The sequence below is a fragment of the Vidua macroura genome, chromosome 4, assembly GCF_024509145.1.
Source record: "Vidua macroura isolate BioBank_ID:100142 chromosome 4, ASM2450914v1, whole genome shotgun sequence".
In the NCBI taxonomy this organism is placed as follows: domain Eukaryota; kingdom Metazoa; phylum Chordata; class Aves; order Passeriformes; family Viduidae; genus Vidua; species Vidua macroura.
The window spans coordinates 71,565,717-71,582,457 of NC_071574.1; the positions used below are offsets into that span (position 1 = coordinate 71,565,717).

At 44.2% G+C, this 16,741-nt stretch overlaps 1 protein-coding gene across 1 annotated transcript in view; it reads right to left on the reverse strand.

Moving 5' to 3' along the window:
- Nucleotides 1-4,714: 4,714 nt before the first annotated feature.
- The window catches only part of DNAAF9 (dynein axonemal assembly factor 9), a 69,739-nt gene continuing 57,712 nt past the window's right edge, over nt 4,715-16,741 (reverse strand). The window contains exons 31-37 of the mRNA XM_053975638.1: nt 16,632-16,718; nt 15,064-15,170; nt 14,313-14,387; nt 13,958-14,160; nt 12,280-12,345; nt 11,877-11,970; nt 4,715-10,455 (exon numbers count right to left, since the gene is read on the reverse strand). Of these exons, the coding sequence (XP_053831613.1) occupies nt 10,343-10,455; nt 11,877-11,970; nt 12,280-12,345; nt 13,958-14,160; nt 14,313-14,387; nt 15,064-15,170; nt 16,632-16,718 (745 nt within the window). The 3' untranslated portion in view covers nt 4,715-10,342. The remainder of the gene's footprint in view (nt 10,456-11,876; nt 11,971-12,279; nt 12,346-13,957; nt 14,161-14,312; nt 14,388-15,063; nt 15,171-16,631; nt 16,719-16,741) is intronic.

Below are 16,741 nucleotides of genomic sequence, written 5' to 3' on the forward strand. Positions count from 1 at the left end.
TGCCCATGGGATTTTTCTCTCCCTGTTTCAACCAGGCTCAAACTGCAAGTTTCCTTCCTTAAATTATAATGATGGAATGCTTTGGGTGGGAAAGGACCTTAAAGCTCATCCAGTCCCACCACTGCCATGGGCAGGGACACCTTCCACTGTCCCAGGTTGCTCCAAGCCCTGTCCAGCCTGGCCTTGGGGCACTTCCAGGGATCCAGGGACATCCATAACCACCCTGCATCCCTTCTTCTCTCACTCCACGCCGATTTAGCCCCTTTAATGACTGGCCTTGGCAGGAGGGGCTGAAAGGACCCACGGCCCAGAGCGATGCCCCTCTCTCCCTGTGAGGAGGATGAGACACACACAGCAAGGAGCACATCCCAACCCCTTCTGTGCCCACTCCATCCTCCCACATGCCCCCAGGACCCCACCCCACGCCTGCCGCCGCTTTCTCCTTTTTCCCTGACCTCTCCCATCACGTTCCCAGGAAAGTTTATTGTTAGAACCTGCACCCACCTCACCTAAGCGAACAAACAGCGGCCAGCGGAAGGGACACCCTTCCCAAAGCCAGCCAAGCCCAAAACATTTGTGTTTCATTTGCTTTGCAGCAGTGATTTTAATCTGCAGCGCACACCAAGCGAGCCCAGGCCTTGCCTTTGAGAAGAGAAATCTCTTACCAGCCCTGCTCTGTCATGACCACATCCCACTGCTGGGGATAGGGCAGGGGACAGCAGGGCCTTGAGATTTTAGGGGGAAAATTGTGTCATTCGAGGAGATTTTTTTTACTCCATCTTCAGAAGAAAGAAAGTTGCAAGGAATGCAGGGAATTATGGAATGGGTTGGGTTGGAAGGGACATTAAAGATTGTCTCATTCCACGCCCCGCCATGTTCAGGGACACTTTCCACTGTCCCAGGTTGTCCCAAGCCCTGTCCAACCTGGCCTTGGGCACTTCCAGGGATCCAGGGGCAGCCACAGCTCCTCTGGGCAACCTGTGCCAGGGCCTGCCCACCCTCACAGGGAACAATTCCTAATTCCCAATCTCCCATCCATCCCTGCCCTCTGGCAGTGGGAAGCCATTCCCTGTGTCCTATAATCCCGATGGTCCATTCAGGATGGAATTCAGTGAATGGGGCAGGTCAGCTCTGACAGCTCAAGGCATTCAGGAGGCACCACAATTTGCAATTCTGTCCTTGTGCTCTCCTTTGTGCCGGCAAAGGGAGAAGGGATGTGTCTGCTGGTACAGGCGGAACTTCAGCACTTACCCCAAGAGGCTTCCACAGGGAAACACAACAAAATTCTCTGTTGTTGCACAGGAAACACATCTTTCAGGAGTCTTCAGCATCCAGCCTGCTTCTGGGACCTTCCCTGAGGGCTGGTGATGTCCATCCTGACCTGGAGCAGAGAACTTCCTCCTCATTTCCCTGCGATGGGCGAGGGCTGCAAAGAAGCCCAGAGCATGGGGAGGGCAGCGATCCCAATCCAGCACCACAGCTGGGAGGGAGTGGGAAGGCTCCGCATCCTGGAGAAGAGAAGGGTCTGGGGACACCTTCAAACACCTTCCAGGGCCTAAAGGGGCTCCAGGAGAGCTGGAAAGGGACCTGGGACAAGGGATGGAGGGACAGGACACAGGGAATGGCTTCCCACTGCCAGAGGGCAGGGATGGATGGGATATTGGGAATTAGGAATTGTTCCCTTGGAGGGTGGGCAGGCCCTGGCACAGAGAAGCTGTGGCTGCCCCTGGATCCCTGGAAGTGCCCAAGGCCAGGCTGGATCCACCTGGGATGATGGAAGGTGTCTGCCCAGGAAGGGGTGTTGGAACTGGACCATATTTAAGGTCCCAACTTCTGGTTTGATGCACTCAAGCACCTTGGATATTCCAGATCTCTGTCCCAAAAATCCTGTGACCCATCCCTACAGCCCCTGTAGCCTCTCCTTCTTTTCCAGCTCCTCTGTTAGCCTTTCTCCAGAGCTTCCCAAAGCAAGGAGAGGCCCAAGGAAAGGCTGACAAGATAAAGAGTTAAAGCAGGCAAAGCCAAACCTTTGGAAGAAAAAGGGCTCTGCAATAAATCAGATATTAGAAGGCAGGAAGGTGCTGTATAGAGGAATCAAAGTCCGGAACAGGATGTATATAAAGCAAATATTGAACTAACTTTGATAACACAGAAAAATGGAAGATTTTTGGTGGGGTTGAGCGAAGGCTCAATTTGAACCATTAGAAATTTCCTGTTTCACTCGTGTGGGGCGGTTTTGCAGTGATCTATACAATGCATTGTGTGCCTGCTGAATTCCTAGCCATGAATGGGTCACCCACATTTTACTTTCCAATGCTCTTTTTGTTGTTTTTCTGTCTGTCCTGGAGCAGCAAAGCTATTGAAATCCTCCAGGCCTTGCCCATTGGGTGTTTTCTTTCCTACCAAGACATCAAACTGCCCTGAAGGTTTATTTTAAGCCAATTCAATAGGAGGGAATCACACAAGCACCTTGTGGGACGTGTACAATGGGAGCCGAACCCTGGGCTATTCAATTAACAAGTGCTCCCATTTCCATGCAATTCCTGTTGGGAGTTCATTACTTTAATTAGGCTGGTAATTTACGAAGCTAAAGAGGCACCATTTGTTGGCAGACACGTAGGCAAAGAAATTCCAGATGAGTTCACATGGAAGGAAGAGGAGCTCATGAAAAGCCAAGGAGAGCTGGAAACCTCTCCAGATACAACCAGATTGACCAAAATGAGGTAATCAAGAGCAAGAAACAGGACTAACAACCCTGATTTGGGGTATGCAGAGGAAAATCTACCTCATCTCTCTTAGGAAATGAAACTCAGACAGTTCCTCATCATCTAAAGCCTCTCAAAGCATTTTTAACACCCCATTTTTTCATGGAAAGGGATGTCCAGCCCTAGCACAGCTGCCCAGGGCAGTGGTGGAGCCCCCATCCCTGGAGGGGTTGAAAAGCCCTGTGGATGTGGCACTTGGGGACATGGTCAGTGGTGGCCTTGGCAGTGCTGGCCTTGGCAGTGCTGGGGGAATGGTTGGACTTGGTAATCTTGGAGAGCTTTTGAGCAATGTGTAATAATCCTTTCCATGAAGAAAATTTCCCAGATATCCAATCTAAAGCTCCCCTGGCCCAGCCTGAGGCTGTTCCCTCTCCTCCTGTCCCTGTTCCCTGGCTGTCCCCTCCTGTCAGGAGCTGTGCAGAGCCACAAGGTCCCCCCTGAGCCTCCTTTTCTCTAGGCTGAGCCCCCTTCCAGCTCCATCAGCTGCTCCTGGGGCTCCAGCCCCTTCCCCAGCCCCTCAATGTCCGTCCTGTACCTGGAGACCCCAAAACCACCCCCAGGACTGGAGGTGTCTCAGCAGTGCCAGCACAGGGGACGGGCACTGCCCTGGTCCTGCTGCCACCCAAATTCCCAATTTACTGTGGGAACCCAGGACATCCCTCTGGCTGCCCCCAGACCCTGGCAGGGGGCTTGGAGGCCTTGGCACAAAGTTAAAAACACCTGTGGCTTCCATTTTAGCCCGTGGGAAAAGCTGCCAACTCTGCGTGAGGAATTACAAGCCACAGGGGTTTGAGTAGTGTGGTAGGTGAATTAACACAGGGTAGAAAAGTAGAATTTTGGGGCTTTTTAGAATGGGGTTCAAGGGGACAAGATGGAGGGATTTGGGTGTGCCCTGACTTTCTTCTCCTCCTTGCCCTCCATGTCTTGGTGTGATGGTGACACTTTTCTATTGGTTTAAGGTAGAGACTCACTGTCTAACATAAATGATAGATATTGGCACGTTATTGTAAACATGGCACACGGAGTTTTTGGTATAAAATGTGAACACCACCCTGAGGGCAGACAGAATGCCATGGCCGAGCTGCTGGACAGAGCTCAGCAGGGCAGAGAAAGAATGTTCTAGATAAGGGAAAATAAACAACCTTGAGAAGCCGACCCTACGCATTCAGACTCCTTTGGCTGCACGGGCTGGGAAATGAGGACTTTTACAATCTTGGGGTCACCTCGACACCCGGACCCCGAGAATTTACAGCTGGGAGCTGCTTTCCAAACCCAGCTGCACAGCAAGGGAAAAACTGGATTTCAGTCCAAAATCCGTGCCCCAGAAGCTGCTGGTTTATGTGCACACCTGGAATATACAAAGCGGGCTGGATTTACATAAATCATTCCTAAAAACCAAATCAAGCACAAAACCTCCCCCAGCGAATGCAAAAGTGATGTAAAACAGAGGCACAAAATCAGCTGCAGGCTCAGCTTAACCAGCAAAAATCTGATTCATGCTCAGCCCCTCAGGGAAAGAAGGGTAAGTTGGGATTGCCCTCTCCATGGCAGCCAGATTTGAGATCCATGGATCTTGGAGCTGCATCCTCACAGCTTGAAGCTGTTTCTGTGAGCACAAGGAGGAAGGTTTAGCACCTCCCTATATTTGTAAATATGTAAATACAAATTTATGCTCACACACAGCTGCTGAAAAACAGAGACAGCAGCACAAAGCAGGTGACTCTTCTTTGAGTTTGAATTTTACCCACTTAAAAGCCCAAGCAAGAAGGCCTAAACTTAAAATAGCAGCTAAAAAATACCCCATAAAACCTTAATTTTTTTAAATTTTAATTTGAATACAAACAACTCACCTTTCTGCCAGTTTAAAAATTTTAAATGAAAACCACTCGAAGTTGAAAAATTCCAGTTTAGGAACCTGTGAGTTTATTAAAGGAGCCCAAAGCCAGGCAGTGGATGGATACTGTTTATTGGTTCTTTCCATCACATCTGAGTTACAGGTGTAAAAGTCACACAAACTGCAGGTATAAACATGTAAAACAATACAAAAATAAATGGAAAGGTAATTTTATATTTACTGAATCAAGTTGTGTAATAAATACGAGAGGCAAAAAGCTTCAATCACACCATTCAGCTGAACTGAAGTTACAGTAGTGTTTGTAAATAACACGTTTTTAACTTAGACTTGCAAATATTAAAGCATTGAGAACTAGTATAAAAGTGAATTTTGGCACATTGTAAAGTGAGAAGTGTTAGGTCAGGATCCGGCTGTTGTGTAAAAATGAAGCAATTTCTCACGAGCTGAGGTACATTTTTAACAACCTAAGATTAGATCAACCTTGTGGTTCTACCAACTCACAGTTCACAATTCACTATACTAGTCACAATTTTTTTTTTTTTTCCCTTTTCAAGAATACCAAAAGTATTCCAGAGCTTAAATCTGTGCAAATTCAGACAAGTTTCAATTAAAAAATAACAATAATTAAAAAAAAAAACTCCAACTTATTAGGGAACTCTCACATGCAACTTAACTCCTCCCTGCAATCCGGTGTGTTAATTGCAAAGTGTAAAACTGGATTAATCCCAAATTGCACAGCTTAAAATTCAAATACTCCCAGATTGCAGAGCAGCTCAAATTGCAAAGGTTCCCCTGCTAAGTTTGTCACATTTGAATCCTATAACTTCAGTAACTTCTGATCACACTCATTCTCGGTGAGGAGAAAGAAAAAAAAACACCACCACAAGCTGCTAACAAAGGTCAGCAAAGCGTGGAAACCCCTTGAGGACTCTTCAGCACTTCCCAAGCTCAGGAATGCCTGGACACAAATTTTTCCAAGTACAATAAAAGAGAAAAGGAACAGTGTAATGGCACTTTTGCTGTATCCAAACATCAGTGGGTTAGAAATGGTGCTTTTTTCTTTTTTTGTTGGTTTGTTGGTTTTTTTTTTAATTATACAGTAGCAAAAAAATGTTCAAACCTCAATCCTTCGGAGTAGCTCCATCCTCACCTCGACTTCCAAAGAGTGAGGACACCAAACCCCCTGGGCTGGGGATTCCATACAGTACAAATAGCTCTGACCAGAGTACAAAAGTTACACTCTTTTTAAAAAAAAAAAGAAAAAAAAAATTCAAAAAGCGCTGCTGATCGTTAGAATCGACTCCCAAAAAATCAGCAACTGCTCTTCAACAGCAGCAGCATCATCAGGCATTTCAGTCCTCAAAGAGTTTTCTTTTAAACAGTTTAACCATTTGTGCTAATATTTGTCACTAGGTTAAATTTTTAAGTCCTTTCACCAAAACCGTTATTTTCCTTTAAAAAAAAAAGGGGGGGTGCAACCCCTGACATCCATTTATTTGGGGAATAAATGGTGTCATCTGCAAGGCACTACTACATTTAAAGGATACCATTGTCACAGTTTCACTATTTCGGTATTTTTATGTTTTTCTTCTTTTTTTTTTTCTTTCTTCCGTTCTGGTTGAAAGTCACAGTTCAAAAATAAACGCTAAAAATTGAGGTAATCAATTTCTTTCAATACCAAAATACATGAATTGAGCCAGTACCAGTCTGGTGAAAGGTCTTTGTAATACACAGCTATGACCACAGAGCACATGCAGCACAGCACAGGAGGGTTCTAGGCCTTTGTTCCGAGCTCTTCTGCTCCAGTTTTTAAGGAACAGCTCAATTTGCACACTCACACCCCAATTCTGTCCTTTTTTTTTTTTTTTTTTGTTCACAGGGCTTGGAATTGCAGCTGGATCAAGCCCCATCCATATTGATTTGAGAGCTGCACAAATTGGAGTTCTTAAAAAGAGTTCAGCAGAGCAAAAATCAGCTACAGCATCTTCATCTATTTTCAGTCAATTGCACTTAAATCTACTCTGATCCACTCACGAGTTGAGACAAAGCCTCCACCACGTGCCTGCTGTCCCAACCACTGGAATTTCTTCCCACATCACATCCCACTACTCTAAAAATATGGCTTTGCAGGTGAGAGAACTGGGACTGGAACAGCTGGGTTTACACTGAGTTAATTGGCAAAGCAATTCCAATTGGAGTTCCATTTCCTAATGCCCCTTTTTATTGCAGCGCTGCCACCAGAATTTTGGGATTCCTAAAAATTCTGGGCTCTGAAATAATTTCATGCAACCAACTGGACTGAGTTGTAAACCCCTGGCAGCCCCCCAAACCCACTGCTAGCTACCTTTGCTCTACAGGCACTACAGGATATTAAGACTAAAATTTAGCCATGCATAGATAAAACTCACGAGCTTTATCAGGATGCTCCACACTTGTGATCCAGGGAATACCCCAGGAAAGCCTAAAAACACAAACTAATTGCTGGCTTTTACTGGCCTCTAACAGGATACAAGTAGTTTTTATATAAAGTCTCGTGGTGTGCAAAAAAAAAAAAAAAAAGAAAAGAAAATATTAAAGTCTTCAATTCAGACAGCTTTTTAAATCTAGGAGGAAAGCGAGGAATGAAACCTTATCAATATTTCTATCCCAGCCTGCAGCACCTGGAATTCCACCTCTGCACTGTGGAACACTCACAGGACAGGCACCCAGCAATGAAGACCAAAACCACCTAAAATGTGCTTCAGGTTACTGCAATGTCACTTATTTCATATTCCAAAGGTAAAAAATACATCTCTTTAGCAAAGCAGAAACTCTAATTTAGCCTCAGCTTTGATGGCAGGGGTTAAATCTCACTCTCCTGCCTCGAGATGAGGCTGTGCAGATACATTTGAAGTATTTTAAGTGTCCTGCAAGAGATTTTTCATTCCATTTCTTGCTGTATCACAAACATCTGGTCAGAAAGAAAAGCTGCAGTTGCAGTAAAAGATTGAGCTGTCCCTAAGGCAAAGGAGTATGAAAATAAAAAATTCCTGCTGGGCTGCTCTCACCTAAATTCTGAACACATGCATGCTACAATGATCTGCTTATTCAAATAAACTCCAATAATTACCTGTAAGTAGCTGCTAAGGTACTTTATAATCCTTCAGGCAGGGATTTATAAAGCCTCCTTTAAAATGATGTTGAATTAAGTTAGGACAGGCTGCCAGCATTCCTGTTCTATCATTTAGGAACTATAAAAATTCTGTTGCAAGTACTTAAAAAGCTGATTTCTCACCAGCACAGTGAAATGTTACGGTGTGCAAACTCTTCTGGAAGCTCCACAAACAAGTTCCTGCAGCTTTCAAGTAACATCCTTTGCTATTTTTTACCTTTGGAAACCACTCATCTTCATGAAAAGGAATTCTTTAGTTGAATAATCTCCCCCTTGCCTTGCCTAGTTTTTAGGACTGCAATAGGAATCCACCAGGGATAATCTAAGCAAGGTGCACATTGCAGCCAGCCAGGAAATATTTTCCAGAATCCCAATGAGAGCACTGGGAAGAAATTAAGATTTCTCCACTGATTTCACCCTGAAATGTATAAATAGCTTTTCTTTAAAGTCAGAATTTCAAGTGCAGACTCAAACTGTGCTGAGGTTTTGAGATGGGCTGTGCCCTGGCAAAGGTGGGGGTGGGAGTGTTCCCTCATCCCTCTCTTTGGAAACACACCAACAGCTCTGGGACCAGGGACTTTTTTGAGTTGTTCCCACTGTTTCCACTATTTCCACTTTGGGATTGCCCTAACAGCTCTGGGATTAAGGACTCTGGAAAGTGTTCCCCCATTTCTCGCTTTGGGAGCACAACAACAGCTGTGGGATCAGGGACTCAGTTCTGAGTTTTCCCCATTGTTCCCCCATTTCTCGCTTTGGGAACATCTGACAGCTCTGGGATCAGGGACTCTTCTGAGTTGTTCCCTCTGTTTCTACAATTTTCTCTTTGGGAATGCCCCAGCAGCTGTGGGATCAGGGACTCAGTTCTGAGTTTTCCCCACTGTTCCCCCATTTCTCGCTTTGGGAACATCCCAACAACTGTTAATTAGGGACTCTTCTGAGTTTTTCCCATTGTTCCCCCATTTCTTGCTTTGGGAACATCTGACAGTTCTGGGATTAGGGACTCAGTTCTGAATTTTTCTCATTGTTCTCCCATTTCTTGCTTTGGGAACACAGCAACAGCTCTGGGATCAGGGGCTCTTCCGAGTTTTCCCCACTGTTCCCCCATTTCTCGCTTTGGGAACACACCAAGAGCTGTGGGATTAGAGACTCTGAGAAAGTGTTCCCTCATTTCTTGCTTTGGGAACATCCCAACAGCTGTTGATCAGGGACTCAGTTCTGAGTTTTTCCCATTGTTCCCCCATTTCTCGCTTTGGGAACACACCAACAGCTGTGGGATTAGGGACTCAGTTCTGAGTTTTTCCCATTGTTCCCCCATTTCTTGCTTTGGGGACATCCTGACAGCTCTGGGATTAGGGGTTCTTCAGTTTTCCCCACTGTTCCCCCGTTTCTCGCTTTAGGAACATCCCAGGAGCTGTGGGATTAGATTAGAGCTTTTCCCTCGGTTCCCCCATTTCTCACTTTGGCAATACATCAACAACTGTGGGATTAGGGACTCTGAGGAAGTGTTCCCCTATTTCTCACTTTGGGAACATCTAACAGCTCTGGGATTAGGGACTCTTCTGATTTTTCCCCACTGTTTCCACATCTTTCTCTTTGGGAATGCCCCAGCAGCTGTGGGATTAGGGACCCAGTTCTGAGTTTTCCCCACTGTTCCCCCATTTCTCGCTTCGGGAACATCCCAACAACTGTTAATTAGGGACTCTTCTGAGTTTTTCCCATTGTTCCCCCATTTCTTGCTTTGGGAACATCTGACAGTTCTGGGATTAGGGACTCAGTTCTGAGTTTTTCTCATTGTTCTCCCATTTCTTGCTTTAGGAACACAGCAACAGCTCTGGGATCAGGAGCTCTTCCAAGTTTTCCCCACTGTTCCCCCATTTCTCGCTTTGGGAACACACCAAGAGCTGTGGGATTAGAGACTCTGAGAAAGTGTTCCCCCATTTCTAGCTTTGGGAACATCCCAACAGCTGTTGATCAGGGACTCAGTTCTGAGTTTTTCCAATTGTTCCTGCTTTGGGAACATCCCAGATGTGGGATTAGGGACTCTCTCAATTTTTTAAATCATTCCCCCATTTTTTGCTTCAGGAACACCCAAACAGTTCTGGGATTGGGGACTCTTTGAGTCTGTTCCCCCATTTCTCGCTTTGGGAACACCCCAATCCCACATCCTGAATTCCCCCACTCCTGTGCGACGATTTCCAAGGGACGCCCAGGCATTGTTTGATATCTGCACCATGGCCCAATTCCACAACTACATTCTGACCTTTTTAGGAAATAAATCCAGTTTTGCTTCTTTTCTCCTCCTTCTTCTTCTTTTTCCCACGTTTCCACCATAAGCCAGAGATTCCAGGTGATGCTTTGTACAGTCTGGAATTAAGGTGAAGTGGAAGCAATCCTGACAGTACAAACAGCTAAGCAGTTACCATGTTAAATGCCAACCTCAGGGGAACAATCCCTTAGTTTGGGAAGGAGTGCTGAAAACAGACATTTCACTCAATTTCTCATGAGCCAGAAGGACAAAACAGCATTTTTTGGTTCCTGACACAAGGACAGGAACACTCAGGATCCACGTGCTTAAATCTTCTGCTCAAAGAGGTCGTGGTACTCCTGCTCCTCCAGCTCCCTGTTGTACTTCTCGATTTCCCTGTTGGCTTCTTCCAAGTAATCGTTCATGAACTGGTCCATTACTGGTTGGGAAAGGTGAAGGAAGAACATTTGTGCAAATGGAATTTAGTAGAAAAGAACATCCAGGTTTGAAGGAAGTTCTGGGACACTCAGTGAAAGCAGAAATTCAATATATTACTTTCTAGAAGTTCTACAGTCAGAGCTACCCCAACTCAGCGTTCCCAGGGAACAAAGGAGCTGCACAAGGGATATTTCCCAGACAGGAGGAGGATCTAAGGGCAGTAAAACCATAGCAGGGTTAGATGGGATGGTAGGAGAAAAATTCTTCCCTGGGATGGTGGTGAGGCCCTGGCACAGGTTGCCCAAAGAGGTTTTGGACTCATCTCTGGAAGGGGCTGGAACAAGATCAGCTTCAAGGTCCCTTCCAACCCAAACCATTCTGGGACTCTCTGAACACATTTCCAGCTGTTCTGCTGAAACACAAGTCTAAAACTCTGCCCAAAATTCAAATCCCCCAGAAAGGGTTAACCGGGCCTGCAGCTTTCTCTGCCAAACACCAAGGGGGAAGAACCCCAGAATGGTTTGGGCTGGAAGGAGCTTAAAGTCCATCTCATTCCACCCCTGCCATGGGCAGGGACACCTCCCACAGGCCCAGGGTGCTCCAAGCCCCATCCAAACTGGCCTTGAACACTTCCAGGGATTCAGGGGCATCAATAATTTCCCAGTGAATATTGAAATTCAAGTTTGCTGTTGGGTTTTGTGCCCTGCTGACAGAAAGCTGCTTGTTTAAAATTTTAAAGTTGTCCCCAGAAAATAGCTCTGCTCTTATTCCAAAGCAGCATCCCCTGGATTTTTACCAAGTTTGGAAAAGTTAAGGTGCAAAGTAAACTGGGAATATAAAACCGATTTGGAAGTTGGTGATCAAAGACAGAAGCAAAAGAAGTTATGAAAATGAGAGAACCACAGAACCATTAAGGCTGGAAAAGCCCTCTGAGATCATCAAGTGCAGCTGTTAACCCAGCACTGCCATGGCCACCACTGACCCATGACCCAGGTGGTGACCAAGGACAAGAGGAATACACTGGAACCTTGGCAAGGAATTCCAGGGTAATACTAAGGACAAAAATATGATTGTTTTCACTTGAGTGTGTGCACACATGAAATTACATTCATTTGGAAGTTTTATCAGTCGTGCCCAGGCATTCAGTGCAATTACAGCACTATTTGGTTTGAAAAATATTACTTTGACAAGCTGTGGTCCATAAATTATTCCCTGCATGAGCTCATGGGCAGTTTGGGATTTGTTTTGTTGGTTCTATTCTGTTTCTGAGATCTTATCTTTCAAAAAAGGCTTTAAAACTAAGCTTTAGCTGGCAAGGAACTGGTTCTTTACCATATCTGCTTTGGCACTTAACATTTCAGAGCTGCACAGTTCATTGCCTATCCTAAAACCTTCCCCAATACCCTCAATTTTAAAGGATACATGGATGATAATCCATTTTGTCACCAAAAAAATTCACAAATTGAGTCCCATTGTAAAAATAACCAGCTGGAAGCGGATCCAAGTGGCGTTTCACCTGCAGCAGGAAAGAACTGAAATTAAACACCTGTAGGGACAGTCCTTACAAACTCAAATAGATAAAAAGAAAATGGAAGGGTCATTATAGCAACCAGAGATGGCCAATTTTACACCTCCTCCTGCTTTCCAGAGTGAATTTGGAGCTCTGAGGTCAGATTTCTATCTCAAATCCCTCCTGGACAGCTCCAAAAGTGCTGCAATAATTTAGTGCTCAGCACACTTGTTGTGGCAGGTGCTTTGTCATCCAGATGGATATTTAAGGGAAATCAGCCAAAAGAAGGGTTTGTAAATTATTGCTTTTACTCACATGGATGTTTTTGATTTCCTGAAGGGTTAACATTCCTCTGGTTTTCAGGGCTTTCCTCTGAGGTTTCTGTATGAAGAAGGAGATTCCAGTTATGTGATTACAGAATGACAATGTGATATCACAGCTTAGTTGGTTAAAAAAATCAATTTAAAAAAAAAAAAAAAAAGCAAAACCAAACCACCAAATAGAAGCATGTATTTCAAAAAATTCATTTTTAAAATTATTCAGTTCCATGAAGGCATTCACAACTGTGAAGAGCCCTAAAGAGTTCTGAAAACAAAAGTAAAAATTCACTCATCTTACAGAAAACACGCAGAAATTAAAAATTCTGTAAGTATTTTAAACAAGACAATTTAAATACAGCTTTCCTGTAAGAAAGCTGGCACAGGAACAGAAAAACAACTTCATTTTGAGGCTGAGAAATTCTGTAATCCCTTTCTTTCCTGCAGCATGTGGTAACTCTTAGAGCTATCTGAAACCCTCAATTAGCCATGACTGTACAAAAAGTGTTTATAGTCTTGAATTGCTCAAAGAGGAAACACTTCACACTTGAGATAAGCATTTAAGTTCCAAGTTTTCATAAAATTTAAGTAGTATTCCACAAAGAGCTTTCTTACATGGCAAAGCATTTGTCTCCATGTTTTACCCCAGTGGTAAGTACAGAGCATGAGATAATCAGCACAGAAAATGGATTAATTCCCTGAATTAACACAGGGGAACAGAAGATGAGAACCTGAGCATCTCAGAAACTCAAAAACCTCAGAAATCTTAGAACCTTAGCAACTGCTCCAGCCACAGTCTGCAGGAAACACTTTTCCCTTCCTACACAAATTTTTGGAGGGAGACATTGCGCAAATCCTAATCCATATAGAAGTAACATAGAGTATTTTTTAATTTAGAAACGTTCCAAAAAGTTGCCCAGAGAAGCTGTGGCTGCCCCTGGATCCCTGGAAGTGTCCAAGGCCAGGCTGGGCAGGGTTTGGAATAATTTGGGATAGTGGAAGGTGTCCCTGCCCGTGGCAGGGAGGTGGAACTGGATGGGATTTAAGGTCCCTTCCAACCCAAACCATTGCAGGATTTTATGGATCTGTGATTCTGTCAATCAGTGCCTCTGTGCAAACTCTGCCTTCTGAGCTTCCTACAAACAGCCACATTCCCTGCTCCCTACTCCTTATTGCACGGCTACATCAGCCATGCAGAAATACACTAATTAAAGATGACAAAATGAACAGGACTCTACCCTCCATTTCAGTGGATTACTTCCAAGGAGGTTTAATTTAGTGTATCAAAACAAATTTTCAGCTTTGCCAGCATTCAGGTACTGGAAGAAGATTTATTTCATAGCACACTTCAGCCCTTGGCAATCACAGCTCAGCTAAATCATCTTGTGTTTATCCTGGACATAATCCATTTGCTCAAGCATTCAAGAGCAAATCAATCCATGAATAAGCTGTAGCAAGCACTAAAACAATACAGAGATTACAACACACATTTGTAAACTCTTAGTCCCCTTCCTGAAATCCATTTGCACCCTAGAATGTCAATAGCTTGGTAGAAGAAAAAAAAAAAAAAAAAGAGATTAATTAAGAAACCCAAACATTTCACTGAGACACTCGGATTTTTTCTTTGCTTGTTAAGAAATGCCAAGCACTGAACAAAAGGAAACCTGCCCACAAACCTGTTTTGCAGTTTCTCTGAGCCAATCTTTGATATCCTCTTCCTTCAGGGAGCAGCCAATGAACACAAGGAAATATTCCTGTTGGCTGCTGCAGTCTCTGGGATCATTTCTGGAATCAGGAGGAGTTGACCCCTCCGGAACAGGCACCAGGCTTAGGGAATTTGCTGCTGTGTTGTGACAGACTTCAATGACTTTATCAGCATCTAACAAGGAGAAGACAGAAGGAAGAGCCTGATAATTGCTAATCTAATCTAACATCAACACTGGTGCAGACAGAATCCAGGACAGAAATACTTTTTTAAACACCCATAACACGTAGTGTGATCACAACACCTCAGCAGTCATTTGCCCTTACCTGAAAACTTCACTTTGCCCATGATGTGATAAATGTTTCCAGAAAAAGGACTTGGCTTGAGCAACGACTTGATTGCTGTTTGAAACAGAAGACAAACAGATTATCTCAACTTATTTTTCTTTTCCTTGGTGGAGGCTTCTGGTAAAACCTCTGCAGCTGATCTCTAATCCACATCCCAGTGCTTCCAAAGGAAAAGCTGCCATGTCCCCTTGGAGTCCCACTATGTAACATTTATTTTCTCATTTTTGCCCTGGAGTTTGGGAAATAAGGTGTGTTTGGCAGAACACAGTGTGTGTGGGAGGTAAAATCCTCCTCTTTAACACTACTTGGCTAAGGAGAGAAGAAGCAGTTTAATAATGTATCTACTCTAGAGCAGAGCCTCTTTTCTAGTAGCTACAAAGAATTATTTGGCATAAAAAGTAGAAGCTGATGGTCACTTATAAAATTGTATTTCAACACTACCAAATACAATCAGACATAAAATAAAAAGCAAACACAGGAAGTTGTCTCCGTCCTAGAAACCAAAAATTCAATTAGATTTTCATCTGAACAAAAATCATGGGACAATTTTCCAGAGCAGACACTAAGGAACAGAATTTACTGTACTTTTAGGAAGGAAAGCTGAGTTTTCAATTAAAAGTTAACTTCAGCAGTGATTAAATAACTGTGTTACGTCAGTGCCTTCCTTCCCCTCTATCCCCCAGCATCCCAAACTTGGATTTCAATCAAGTCAGGCAAAGTTCATTGGTACCTTTGCATTTGGTCACAAATCGTGTTTTCTCCAGAGGGCGACTGAACCACACGCAGATCTGAACCATGGGAGGGAACACGGGCCCAGCCCCGTATTTACCCTCGTACCTGGAGACAAAAACAAACACCTTCAACAGACAGAAATCCCAGGAGTTTCTGCTTCTCATCCAGCAGACAACATCTGTTCTTCCACCACGGGTGAGCCTTGCTCAGAGGAAGGAAAATACAGAGATTTCTTCTCCATGAAAATGTGCTGCCAACAGCATTAGGTTGGTCAAAGCACTCAGGAGTTCTTTTCATGGAGTCATGGAATGGTTTGAGTCAGAATGGACCTTAAAAATCATCTCATTCCCACCCCTGCCATGGCCAGGGACACCTCCCACTAGTCCAGGTTCCTCCAAGCCCTGTTGCTCCAACCTGGCCTTGGGCACTTCCAGGGATCCAGGGGCAGCCACAGCTTCTCTGGGCACCCTGTGCCAGGGCTCAGCACCCTCACAGGGAAGAATTTTCCCTAACATCTAATCTAAATCTCTCTTCTTTTAGCTTAAAACCCTTCTCCCTTGCCCTGTCACCATCTACCCATCTAAAAACTCATTCTACTCCTTTTTTATAAGCCCTCTTTAGGTACTGCAAGGCTGCAGTAAGATCTCCCTGGATGCTTTTGATGCTCTTCCTGCTGCTCTTTCTTTTTCTTCCAAACTACCCAGATCCAATTCTTGCATACTGTCATGAAACAGATTAACAGCTGCCCAAAAGTTTGAAATATTTTCTTTTCCTGCTCTCTCTCTTTGGCTCCATGCAATCCACAAGCAGCTCTGATGATATTAATTCAATATCCTCATCCCAAGCCTTGTGCTTCACTCCAGTAGCTTTACTTGGCTACTTGCATCCAATTCAGAACCACATTTATTAATAAAGAGATACAGAGGACTGCAAGGTATGATAAATAAATGATGTTTCCAGCACAGAGCCTGGTCAGCCAGGAGTTATGATGGCTGACAGCTGCAGATTTCTGCCAAAAAGGTGCAGCAGAGAGAATTGCAACAAGATGTGTGAAGAGCCCTGAGCCAGGAGAAATCTCCCTCGGTGCTCACAGTGGAAAGTTTGGTGCCACGTGGGTTTGTGCCTCAGCTGTGCCAAGGCTGTCACTGAGGTTCCTGGGTTTTGTGAATAATTGCTCTGCTAATGGCCAGGCTGACAGAGCAAGTTCATTCCAGTAATGCTGAGTAGCTGTCAGGATGAAATTACTCCACTCATTATTGACCTCACCCATCCCAATCCTTCCCAGTTTATTCCCACAGGGTTCTTGCCTATTCTTCTGGAAAGCAACAGTAATCTTGCCATTGATTTAAATGGTGCCCAGAAAGGAGCTTTTTCCCCCATAAAAGGGCAGCAATCTTGTATCCACTAAGAATAATCATCAGCTCTCTTAAAGATGATTTACAAAGCTGTTGCCATTTCCAAATGAGTAGTCTTAGGGAAAAAAAATATAAATGAAGCTAGTGAAACGTTTTAATCTTCAACTTAATTAGAAAAATAGTTTTAATACTTCTCAGTCTAGATACTTGCCAGCCAGGGTACATTAAATATCGAGCTCTCATCATCTGAGGATTTGAAAAACTGCTTTCTGAGAGAATTAGTTCAATATCCTCGTTCCTGTAAAGAGATAAAAATGAAGA